General features: G+C 40.6%; 1 protein-coding gene across 1 annotated transcript in view; it reads left to right on the plus strand.

Moving 5' to 3' along the window:
- The window catches only part of RP1L1 (RP1 like 1), a 44061-nt gene that overhangs the window by 14211 nt on the left and 16488 nt on the right, over positions 1-13362 (plus strand). Inside the window, exon 2 of the mRNA XM_040599362.1 lies at positions 2593-3250. Coding sequence (XP_040455296.1) covers positions 2612-3250 — 639 coding nt within the window. The 5' untranslated portion in view covers positions 2593-2611. The remainder of the gene's footprint in view (positions 1-2592; positions 3251-13362) is intronic.

A 13362-nucleotide genomic window follows, 5' to 3' on the forward strand; every position in this document is an offset into this window, starting at 1 on the left:
AATATGCATTGAGGCTCCTCTTTTATGTATCTATATTTTATGTATCTATAGAAAGGGCAAGATGACCATTTTTGTTGCCTTGCCAGATATGCAGTAGAATCCCCTTCACATTCTAAGGCTTCAAATGGACAATACAGAACTTCTCCTTGTGGGAACTGTTAATATTTCATGCAAGGTTTTTGTGGAAGGCTCTTTCTTCACATTATATACTGCTTCATAAAAACAGATCTGACAGATCATCTAGGCTTGTGTGGGTAACCAATTCTTATCACCCAAAACTTATGGCACAATGTTCCTTTATATTGGTGATCCCTTAACAGTCTTGTGAAATTATTCTCCCCAAAAATTAGTATTGGCAAAGTATTTTATGATTTGTCCTCTTTTTTTTTTTTTTTTTTTTTTTTTTTGTACTTCTTACAGTATTATCTCACAGCTTGAAAAAAAAGTAGAATAAATCCTTGGGAAGCAGTTAGATTTCTGGGAGTGCATCCAGGATATTGTGGACCACCATTCGTCCAGGGACTACAATTTGGATAATGGGTTTGTTTGGAAATTATGCTGCCAGTGTCTGAAAGCTCTAATGTGGGACTCATGGAGAAAAAGTTAAAGCCACTTTTCTGAAAGCTGTGGATAAATAGAGAAATTAGATGTATTTTTCCCTTGAAGAAAGAGTGATGGATTGACCTTTAACTGGGAAATAAGTAAATAATTGCTTGGTCAAAAATGTGCATGGAAAGAGTAAATCATACTGATAACTTTTTCAGTGTACATGGATATAAAAAAGCAGAGATTTGTCTAAATAATAATCTTTCAAATGTTGCCTAAGGTCTTTTCTCACCTAGCTGAGGTTAAACTTCCATTTATTGCAGGAGTGAATTTGTTGTAGTATAAAGTGCACAAACACTTCACTTGAGAGTAGCATAGCAAGAAAATAATGGGTTTATTCTAAAATGTAGAGAAGATAAGCATTTACAGCTTTTTGAATGCTGCACCTCTGCAATCAGTTACAAAATTCCCATTAATTACAGTGGTCACCAAACCGTGGTGACCGAAGAATAATTTGTGAGCAGCATGATTATTTTCTTGAAACTAGAACTTTATCAAGCTGCTACAAGTAGTATAACCAGGAGCAAACTGAAGGAAACATGTCTTTAGGAATGCTTTTATTGTTTTCTATCTAATTTGTGAACATTAAAAAAATTTTCTTTCTTGTGAGAGATTTTTTTAAAGTTGCAATAGAAAACTGCTATCAACTAAGAACATAATTTGGAACATAAATTGGCTGTAGGTTCTTGTAGCCAGAATCGTCTTCTGCAAGCTACAAGACAGGCTACTGTCTTCCTTACTAACAATTCAAATGGTTTGCTGCCTATCTCTGGGAAGTAACTTCTGACCAGACGATGACATCCCTAAAGGCCATTTTGAGAATCTTCATTTGAGTCATTAACTCCAAGTGAACTGTGGATAGTTCATATTAATGAAATAGACATTTGTTGTACTCATTACAGCTGATGTTTTAGCAGCTGTAAATACTGCTAATATTTTTTTTTTTCCATGTCAAAACCAAAGTGTCTTCTTTTTGGACATAGTAGTTTCATTCCATGTGGGGTCTGAATTTTTTAGTGACGGACTTCCAAGACAATGCATTCAATAAGGGCAAGTAAGAAAGAGTAGAGTCCAGACTCCTTTCCACTTGTCCCCATCATGGCAAAGACGTTACAAACATTTGGGTTCCAAAAGATGGGGCTGAACCACCAGACTTAAACACCAAAGTCAGCTTAGTTTTGAAAGTGAAGGACACCAGCTTCTCTGGCACAAATTGGGCAGATCATTCTCCTCACACCTGTGCTTACCAGGTTGCTTTCAAATTTTCCCACTGTTTAGCAGAATCAGCTTTTGTAGTTCTCTTTGAGGTCTTGTCATAGTTCTTACTGCTATCTGTTTGCACTGCTGCTTTGGATTTTCATCCAGACCTTGCCTTAGCGGTCTATGGCATGACCATGTGCAACGGTTCTGGACCCAGGCTACTCTGCCCTGCAGTACACTCAGGACTGGTTGTGTGCTACAAAGTGCAATCACTACATGAACAAATTCAGTTGTGTTGTATTATTTGTTATGCCCCAGTTCATGGGGTTAAAGGGTTACATGAGAATCTCAGCGCTCTGCTTGTAAAAATAAACCTGAAGTAATCACTAGCTCTGATTGTTTCAGAGAAAACCTCAAAAATATAAGCAAGGAAGACACAAAACTCCAAAGGACAACAATACACAAATACCAGTTTTTGTGGGTTTTGCTTGGGGTCTGACTCATAGTTTTGGTGCCTTAGGGGCGACTAACACTGACTGAATTCTCATTGGCATCTGCAGGACAAGGATGATTTAACTGTGAGGAGCAGGGTTATGGTTACTCTTCCTGCTGTGTTTCCTCCTGTCTACCTGAGCCAGTGAGTTCATAGCTCCATGTTGGTAAATCTGCTCTTGGTCAAGCATAGATGGTAAAACTGTCGTCAGGAAAACAAACTTTGCTCTCATGCTAGTCAGGCACTGATTCTGCATGACTCAAACTCTACTCTTGTTTTTGCTTCTGTTCTAGTTACCTTTAAGCAAGAGGGATGAATCAGATGCCTGATGACTACCTGTCAACCACCAGCTCCTACAACTATGAGCAGCCCTTTCCCACCGTGGCTCGGACAAGCACTGTCACCAGGGTACCCCCAGCCAAAAAAATAACATTCTTCAAGAGCGGAGATCCTCAGTTTGCAGGAGTCAAGATGGCCATCAATCAGAGAAGCTTCAAGAGCTTCAATGCACTCATGGATGACCTTTCTCATCGGGTCCCACTGCCATTTGGGGTACGGACCATCACTACCCCACGAGGAATACATTGCATCAGCGAGCTGGACCAGCTGGAGGATGGAGGATGCTACCTTTGCTCCGACAAGAAGTATGTCAAACCTATTAACATCACTTCTGTGGGACACAGGCCAGGCCCTCCGCGAAATGGTCGTCCCTCCAGTACCGTGAGAAAAGCAGCTCAGGAGGGCAAGCTTGAAGATTATTCCGCACCTGTCACTCACCACGGCCCCAGAATACCCAAGAAAATCACTCTAGTTAAAAACGGGGAAAGTGGTTTTCGACGCTCAATTATCTTGAATCGCAGAAATGCCAGGAGTTTCAAAACGCTCCTGGATGAGATTTCAGAGATCCTGCAGTTCCCAGTAAAGAAACTCTACACTGCTGATGGGAAGAAGGCAAGTATCTCTGACACCTGGTGCTGGTCAGTTATTCTAACAGGTGTTACCACATCAGCTTTGCATCAGTGATGCAAATCTATTAGCTCATGGGGCCAATAGTTTACCCACATTACCTTAATCCTTTGAGCTTGTGTAGTTAGTGTCACGTTAGTTACCTCCCCATTAATTACATGAAGGGATGATACAGAAGAAACTTGTTCAACAATTCAAGAACTTTATGCATCAGATATTGTTTTGAGTCAATGGGAGGCAACTTCTGCCAGAAGCCCAGAAACTCAATGTTCTACAGCTGAGTATAGAACCCTAAATAAACTTCTAGTACTGGAGTTTTCAACCTTCTCCTGTGAGGCACATCCCAACAGAGGCTTAACTTTTCTGTACCTAACAATCAGGAATTCAACAGAATAAGATGTCCCTCAGGTAGCACCTTGTGGTTGCATAGTTCCTAACAGGGTCCTGCTCATTATGTGGGATCCTCAGCGTTGGCACAGGGACAGGAGTGTGCAGCTGTGATGGAGAGAGGGAGGGGATAATGGTGCCTTCAGCCATCTTTCCTGGTGGAGGCAACATGTCATATCACAGTGCTTTCTGCGATGCCAATGACTCTGGAAAGAACTTCCTGTTCTCAGCTGGAGGATCCAAGGAAAATGTCCTTCCCAAACATCCTATTGCTACAGCTTTCCCAGCCCTACTGAACTAGAGGCTAAAAGAGTGTCAGGCTGACTGCAGTCAGAGATGAGATGAAATGCCAGGGAAAAGACAGTGCCACTCCACGCACGCCAAGCAAGTGAAATTACAATCTTGCTAGGACACTGAGGGTCCTGTAGAAACTAAGGATTTATGGGATGGGACTCAGGAGCAGGAGAAGAAACATAGCCATGGACAAACCAAGCATGGCCTAGGATAAGCAGTATAGATATTTCATCTCCTCAGACTTTATGGCCTAACAGTCAGCTGTCTACATCCAAGATGAGCAAGCTGGCCACCCTACTGTGGGATTCATCTTTTCTAAGTGTGTCCAGAGTCAGTGTTTCTCCTAATGGGAGAGCAGAAAAAAATGCTTCGCTTGTAGGTAACTGCATAGTAGACAAGATGAGTCCCATGCCCTAGGCCAGGGGTCCTCAAACTACATCCTGTGGGCTGAATATGGGCCCCCAGGGTCCTCCTGCCCACCCCCACCCCCCTCCCCCCGCTGGGGGTTGGGGGGGAAACCAAGCAGCTGCAGATGACTGCCTGCCACTTCATCCGCATGCCAGCCCCCTGTTTAAAAGGTTTGAGGACCCCTGGTCTAGGCTATTTCAGCAGTCAATGGAAAGAAATAGGCACTTTGGACAGCTGTTTTCCAGGAACCTGTCTAAATGACTGGGTATCTGAAATTGGATTCATTTCAGATTCAGCTACCTGGCTGTCAGTCTCTAAAGGTTTCTGTAAATGAGGTGTGTAGCTAAGTTCCCATACAGCTGTTGAGACTAAGATGACAGTCCGTTGAACTTGGACCTGGCCAAAGATAGTGTCTAGAGGCCTTCAGAATCAGTTACGTTCTCTTTTTCTAGTTTCCATCAGTTTATTTGCAAGGTCAAGTTTTCTGTGTACCACTACTACAACTACACTAATGAACTAAAAAATGTTAGAACACCTCATCTTTCTCCATTCTACTAAATTCTTAACATCTTCCCTGGTTTGGTCTTGGGTCAGAGTAATGGCGTCCCAACAGCTGAGCAGCCAGGTTGCTTCAGTTTACATCCATTCTGAAGAATGGCATCTGGCACTGCTTGATTCACATCTACAGATGTAGCCAACCCAAGTAAGTAAAAAAAAAAAAAAAAAAGCGCATAAAACCAAACCCAGCCCTGCTGCCAAGATGTGTTATAATCTAGGGATCAGTATTTTATTTTGTCACTGGTTTCTCCAGTTTTCAAGACTTGGACTCCAGTCCACATGGAGATGATAATCCTGTGTAGTGGTACTTCACTCCTGCCATTTGAGAGAATTTTTGCTCATTTATCTAGAGAAAAGTTTTGCCACCTTCTTAGTGCAGTCTTAATGTTCTCCTTGTGATTCTTAAATGAGTTTCCCACAATTTTTCTTCCAGTCATTATAAACCCCGACACTTTAGCTGGGATATATGCTAAATACACACTCCGTAAACACAGGATATTCACTATTATTCAACTTCCATCTTTCTTTCCAGCTGAAGACATGCAGCAATCTCTCACATTTTCAGCTCTGCAGTGGTGGTCATCCTGTCTAACTCTATTCTCCCAGAGTCTGATCTCATCCCAAAGTGCCAAGATGTGGCAAGACACAGCTAGAGTGACGTGGGTAGAGTGACTGACCAGAAGCTGGTGACACCTACTAAGTTTTACACACTAATATCTTTGCTGACAGTGTAAGTGACAAGCTATGTAGGTCTCTGCAGGAAACAACATGTCAATAACTTTGTCACTTGTTTTGCACCCCTACTTCCAGAAACAGCCTTTGTTTCTGGAAACGGTTCAGCCCAAGCTGCACAGGAACACCACTTGAAAAGATATTGATGCTCTTTGTTGCAGCTAGATTATCTTTTCTGGCATGCTACAGAGTTTAAGATTACCCTTGATGTAGTGATAATGGTATTTTCCATGATAAATCCCAAAGGTCCGATAAAGACCGTACCCCTCTGCTGTTTTTACTTCCATGTTTTCCATCTGCAGAAATGAGTGTGAATCAAACACCATTGCTTAATCTCTCCACAGTCCCCTGGGATTCCTTTTTTGTATATATATGTTTTCATTACTATCTTGTCAATAGGCAGTTCATCTTTGGTTCCTTATTAATTTAATTTGCATTCCTTTTATTCTTGTGTAGAATATTGCAGTGGTCAGTGACTATGGGTCCAGCCTGCTCAATGTTATCAGCTTACACATAGCTAGGAAATATGCAATTATTAATCCCTTTTCTGTGGAATCCTTTAAAGTTATTTTTTTGGCCATTCTTAATTTCAATAATTTACTTCTTGCTTATTAACTGTTTGCTACTGCATATTCGATGATCATTCCTATTGGGACATTCTGGAGCTGTTATTCTAGTCTCAGGTGCAAAGCATTTAAACCACAAAAAAAGTCACTCTGTCTTGGGTTTTCCAATCTTCTCCTTTCATAAGGATTCCCTAAAGCATTTCTGCTCTTCCAGCTAAGTTTTCGTGTCATACCTCATCTTCAAGATCTCTGTTCCCGATACATAGTTAGTGTGTTCCAGAGTTTTCACCAGATACTAATGGTTTCTTTGAGGAGTGAAAACAGTGAGTTTGTCATGTGATTTGGGGGATTTCCTGAAATCAGCTGGGCTGAAGTTTAATTTTGACTGTACATCTTGCCTTTATACTTACATTTGCATTTTCTGTTAGAGGTAATGAAAACAAGCCTCCATTCTTCCATGACTATTCAAAGGTGTCTGGCTGCTTAATATTTCTTGGCTACTTCCTTGTTTCTTATATTATTCTCTTTGATAATAATTTGAATTACCTTTTAATAATTTTGTAAACTTGTTCTATCACATGTCTATGTAATTTTTTTTGCAAGATTTGTTGCAGAGGACATTATTTCTGGGAAAAAGGGCTAAGATTGTGTGGAACAGTAACTTTTGACATTCATTCCCATGGTTTGACAGATTAGCTGAATAACAGTAGGATTCACTCCTAAGCAATGCATCTGGACTACTGGTGATAGTATTTGTCTGGCTTAGGCTACTATAATTCACAGCGTTTAATAGCAGGTTCACACTATCTCTTGCTGCCAGTGTTTTCTTGATCTCTTGAAAACTGAACACAACAAAGGAAAAATCTCCTCTCCTACAGGTGAATCAAGCATCAATGGAAGTGCTATTCATAGACCTGAATGTTGCCCCTTCAATCTCCTACTATAACTCCAGATCTAAACTCAGATCTTAAGTTAAATCACCTCTGCCACATAATGTATGGTTGGCATACACTATCCCAGTGGCTCTGGTTTAATACCTTTACCATTTTGTTGAGTAAATCCAGAACGCTTCAAAATTACATGTCTTTGGTTTCCTACTATGTCTTTATGTGGGTATAAACGTAGGCACACATGGCACAGGCTTGTTGTTTTGTGTTCCTTTCATGTAGTGTTGAATTGAAAAAGCAGAGAAAAGTCTTTTCTTCCTTTCATAGTCCAACTAGTCCACAAATGTTTCCAATATACCTCTAAGTTTAATTCAATCATAACTCACAGGGAAATAAACTCTTTGGACGGCAGATCTTGCTGGTTTTGCACATCAGTACATTTTTTTCTCCAGACAAAACTTTTCACATTTAATTTTATAGCCCTTATTTTGCATCTTTTTTGTTGTTGTTTTTGTTGTTTTTTAAAAAAATAATTTTGCTTTAAAGTTTTACATGAAAAGGAAGAAATGCTAGTAATTTAATGAAGCCAATAAACTGACAATTTTAACTCTTTTTCATGGAACAAAGTCAGAAGAAGGTCATGGGCAGCTATGCAGAATCCTAATACAGATGATGGTCATTATAAGGTCAAAAGTGATATTGTAGCATCACGATCCATTGAAGGCCAGCACAGCTCTTGCTTTTGTGATCACATTTATTTTGCTGTTATTTTGCCTTTTCTTGCTCCCATTTGTCTGCTTATGTACCTTGCCCATGTTTTCGCAATTGTACTTTATTAACTTGCTGGGAAAGGTCAGTCTGTTCACTGGTTGTTTCTTCTGTGGCCCAGATCATGGTCTTGGTCTTCACTGGTCTTGGCCCAGAGAGTTCCTCAGTGCTATGAATTCAGAATTAGCTTTTAATAATATTATAAACCTCAGGTCAGTAGAAACAGTGATTGAACGATCCTGATTCCAATGTTAGTATAAATCCAGAGAGGTTCTGTTGTTATTTACGCATTTGAATTTCTATTCTAGCTAACTCCTGAAGCCTTCAATGAGGTGAAACCAGTATTTTTACTCTTAAGCATCAAGTAGACTGCCTACTAGGAAGGAAGAGCTAGTCCCACTGAAGTGAATAGGCATTTAAATATTTGGGCACTGCTTTCAGCAGGGCCAGGAGCCCCTCTTCCCAAACTAACAGTGATTTTTGTTGTCAGTTTCTAATTCAGAGTAGTAATTTGATGACTAAGGGACTGAAAAGAAGTTTAATTTAGCTTAGAAAACTCACTTAAATTTTCAGCAAGTAAAAAATGTGAATCTCATAGTTATTTTCAGGTCAAGTGACTAGTTACTCTTTTTCCAGGTGATTAACTGGGAATAGTGCCTGAATAGAGAACTCTATTATTCAGGTTAACATTGACATGTCAGAAACTTGCCACTGAAACTTCGTGCAAGTTTTTGCAGTAAAAGATAAACAGGCCTGAATTTAATTTATCTAAATGTGATCAGTTTATTAGGCGTTTAGGATGGGGGGTAATTTCGTCTGTTGGCCTCTCTTTATTGACTATAGAAGAAGATCCGAAGGCTGACTTAGACTAGCCACCTAAAATGAACCCAGGCCCAAGTTTTCATGCATGTGTTTTGAAGTACTCCAGATACTGAAATATTAGCAAACATAAGACATGGGACTCTACATCTATAGACCACTTGGCTCATGACACAGTTGAAAATTGCAGCTTTCTTAGTTTTAACTAGGGACACCAGTTCTACACTAAAAAGGGACTAGGTGCACTACTAAGCAAATATTTCAATTAAAAGAATTAGCGTAAAATTTGTAGGTTATCTTGTCCATCAGAAAGACTTCCACCTCCATTCTGGGAATTTCTTGTACAACCTAGTGGATTTTCTATCTCCATGGTCTAAACCACAGGAGAGTGCACCTATGTGCAGATCCCCACCTGTGCCTCTGGAGAGGGAAGAATGCCTTTAGGGGCAAAAAGGCAGACAGAGATCATAGAAAGGGCAGAAATCCTCACAGACAATTAAGAAATGACGTGCAGGATTGCATGGCAGCAACCGCACAGCAACAGAGGATTTCCCTTCAAAATGGCAATTATCCAGAGTCCACCATCTGCACAGTCATCAAGACTTCTCTAAGTCACAGGAACCCAGCAACATGACTATGTGTCTAGTCACAGATGTCCTGATCTCTGCACTTACTTTTGATTCACAAGGCCTTCCTTTTACTGACTGTCTTAAATTAAAACAAAACCGAAAACAAATTCTTCCTTAAAATCCAATACTCCTTCTTGTGTGGCGTTTGAAACCACATTGTGTTATGGCAAATAGTCTACATAGTTTATGGCTACCAGTGGTGATTAGCATGAGCTTCTCAAATGGGATTTATCAGCCGTCAGAAAAGTTTTCCAAGGGATGCAGCTAGCTTTATGTTTGTTGGGGTCAGGCCAAGACTTAGATGTCCTTTTGCTCACGCTCAGGGCTAACCATAAGTTGTTATATTTAATGAGTGAATCTGATCCGGTCTGTTATGTAGCAAGGCAGAGTAGATAACCAGAAAGGCGCTGTTTTGCCTTAGACTGTGCAAGTGAGAACATTGCAGAATGAGCACTGCATGCAACCGAATTTCCTTGAGGGATCAGAGAATTACTGTGCAAGTTAATCAGGGGAGCAATCATGAGTTAAGGAATGCTTCCTCAGGCACCACTAACTGGAGACTGTAAAGGATTAGTTATTAGAAACTCCTTGGGGTAAGGACCCTCATTTTTCTTCTGTGTTTGTTTGGAACGAGACACATGAAATGCTGTGGCAAGACTAACCATTCTGGGTCAAATCAAGCCATCTGTGGCAGTGGCCAGTTGTAGCAGTCTTAGGGAAAGACAGAAGAGCACATACAAAGCGGTTCTTTTTCTGGTGTTTTTTCCCAGTCTCCAGCAACCTGTAGGCTAAAATCTTCCTCAGTCAGAAGCAGCACCATGGGCTACAGCTACTCAACTAGACAGAACAGTATCAGGGCACGTATCTGTCTCTGACACCAAATGGCACTGTCTGTACATAACCATACTAAGAAGCCTCCAAAACAGGGTCAAATTCCCACAGCTTCTAAAATTAGGTGGCCATTCAAGTTGCCTCTTAGAAAATGTTCCCTGGTGTCTGTTAACTCCCAGATCTGCCCAGGAATTGCTTGGTCAAGTACTAGTTGATCCAGGCTCTAAATGCACTGAAGACCATTCCAAAAATTTAACAGTACAGGCAACCCTATTCCAGTGCCCTATATCCAGAGTTGTTTAATTGAGCAGTAAAGACAGAACTTTTATTTTTAGCTGTTATTACCAAAGTTATTGGCCTAACACTATTATTAAATGGTTCTTGATACTAATGACTGCATTTGCAGCGACCTTAGGGTGCAAGGCCAGGAAACAGGCTTGTCTGACATATTTCCTGACTCGGATTTACACGTCCATATAGCCATTTCTAGGACATCTGTCAACTGCTTGCAGGCATCCTCTAGGCCACTAATGTTTGGGCTAACAAGCTCATCCGTCTTCATGACAGGTGTCATCAAGACCCTGATGGAGCTGTAAGAGGGAAATGGGATAAATGGAGGCAAATAAACTGGTTTAAAATGTGGTCTATATATAAACAATAAGAGAAGAAAGGTGATAATTTCCCTCCTTGGGATATTTAATGTTCTGATTCCATGTTGACATACTCACTGTGACACTTGGTTTCGTGCTGTGTTCGGGTATGAATAATTGCAACCAATTTCAGCCCCTCATCTGGTGCGAACCGTTGTTATCAAGTGAGCTGTACCACTTTCCACCCACCATGTGTGTGACTCATAGTCTAAAAACAAACCACAGGTTTCAGGTTCAATATTCTCTGATTCCATGCCAAAACCACAATGACTCAAATGAGATTTACACAAGCTATCTGTAAACCTCAGCAAAACTTTCCATGAACCTGATCCATAAGAAGACTCATATCCAGGTGTGTTTTATGAACCTTTGAGATGCCCCGAAATCATTTGGCCCAGTGCCTTACAACATGTAGTTAAACGGACCCCGTGTCCTAGCCACTTTCTTATCTAACATATACCAAATCTAATACTTTCTTATCTAACATATACCAAATGCAAATGATTCCCTTAGCCTAAGGAGATTTTGTTCCTTCGATAATAATGTAGCAAAGTGTAATTACTTTCTAATTCTTTTGAATTTAATCCAGGGCAAAGACATTTCCAATCATATTATTGAGTATATGCAATAATATTTGTGAACATGACACTTCTATGTATTCATGTACCTAGTATACAGAGAGTAGCAGAATTCCACCCTCTCCTGGAAAAACTGTGAATTTTCTTTAAGTACTTATAGAAATCACGGTTTCTGCAACGACTTTTTTCAGGAAAGGGTGTTTATTTCGTAAGGAAATCTGGTTTTCCAAATGCAGATTTTGGAGTCTTAACCAACAGTGGGACAGGAAAATAAGGCATGTTTTGCATTTTCATCCATTTGCTTCATCCTTTTGGGCCCTGAACAGAGAATTCAAAGGGTTCTGCTGCCACTCTTTGCAGGGTCTAGTTCTCTTTCAGCTTGCATCTTTTCTGAAATAACTTAAATTAACATCAGGAGAGCTACTTCTACTGTGTAGAAGTAAACAGCTTTCTAGCTTTCTCATTTGTACTACAGACTTTGCAAATTGGGAGGGAAACACTGGACTCAATAACAAGAAAATTATTCAATTAAGCCAGTGTTTTCAGCTAAATATATTTCTCTTTTTGTCCTGAGCTTTTGGAGTGCATGTTCGGTATCCATAGTGTTCAACAAGCACAATGTGCAAATGTTTATGCTAAGAGACACCTGGGATAGTAAGACCATAGAACAATATGGATTTATGAGCTTGATTTAGGAGCAATAGTGTTTATATACTCAGTTCAAGCTCCTGCAACTAGTTGGAGTACATCTATGTTGTGCTTCCCTCTTTACCCCCCAACAACTTCCCGCTGGAGTAACCTTTCATCCACGATGTAGCTGTTCCCCATTATAAAAAGAGTAATTTTTGAGAACTTCTGGTCATGGGGAAAAGCTTGAACTCATGAGCTGTATCCTTCCCACTGACTCAATCACCACACAGATAATCACAAGAACCAAATGCTTAGCATTTTTCGAGACTTGTCAGTTTTTAAGCTAATCCTTGCCCTTGGAGAGGATAAGGGCAGGTGCTTGGGGTGGGGTAGATGTTAGTCTGACTCATGATTTTCAAATGCTCTTGTTGGATGGACCAGATTTGATGAACCTGGTGCCAAAGGAGCAGGTGGTAGACTGATTTCAGTGAGGTACCACAGCATGTCAGACGGTGTAAAACATCTGTAGCAAAAACTTTCTAAGAAATGCCTTCCTCTCTTCTGTGTTGAAATTTGTACTCTTAACAGTAATTTTCTGTTTCTCTGGCTGATTTGCAGCTGGAGCAGTCTCAGACCTCATTTTGAGCTGACAGGGTCACATCAAAAGTCCATCAAAAGCTTCCATATGAAGTCAGTGCAATGTGGGGACCTCCTCAATTCAATCCAGCACTCAGTGGAAGTCCTCAGGAAGCATCCCATAGTCTTCACCAGGAACCAGCTCATCCTCCACAGAGGCAGTAACTGTGGCACCCCTCATACAATCCTAGCAGCCTGTCTTCCAAGCTGAACCAGGCTGTAAATCAGTTTTCTTCCGCTTTTTGTCCTCTTCACCTATTTCTCAAAAACATTTCGGCTTTCTTCATGCCTTTCTTTTATTTTCAGTCTTCCCTCTTCTTTCCCCTTTTTCCATGCAGCGTTTCTCCTCTGCTGCTACTCCAAAGATTTCCAATGGCCACCAAACTTCTGATTGTAGTATTTCTCCTGGACTGCTGAAAGACATGTTAATCCAGAATATTTCCAGAGCCAAACTCAGAATATTTTCTTTACGCATGTGCAAAGTGTCACACACAGGGAAAAGGCGCCTGTGAGTACTTCAGAAAGAGCTGCCAGCAGTGCAATAGCTGAACATGATCTTTGCCTGTGGTTGACTGAGAAAGCAGTGCACGATTCCTCTATCTTTCACATATTTTACTTGGCTGTTTGAGTGCTACATGGTCTGATTTCCAGATCACAACTCCCAAAGCTATCATTTTTCATGCAACTTTATGCAGTGGTCAAAACAGAAAACTAGACAGCTCAT

This window comes from Falco naumanni, chromosome 6 (assembly GCF_017639655.2).
Source record: "Falco naumanni isolate bFalNau1 chromosome 6, bFalNau1.pat, whole genome shotgun sequence".
Classification (NCBI taxonomy): domain Eukaryota; kingdom Metazoa; phylum Chordata; class Aves; order Falconiformes; family Falconidae; genus Falco; species Falco naumanni.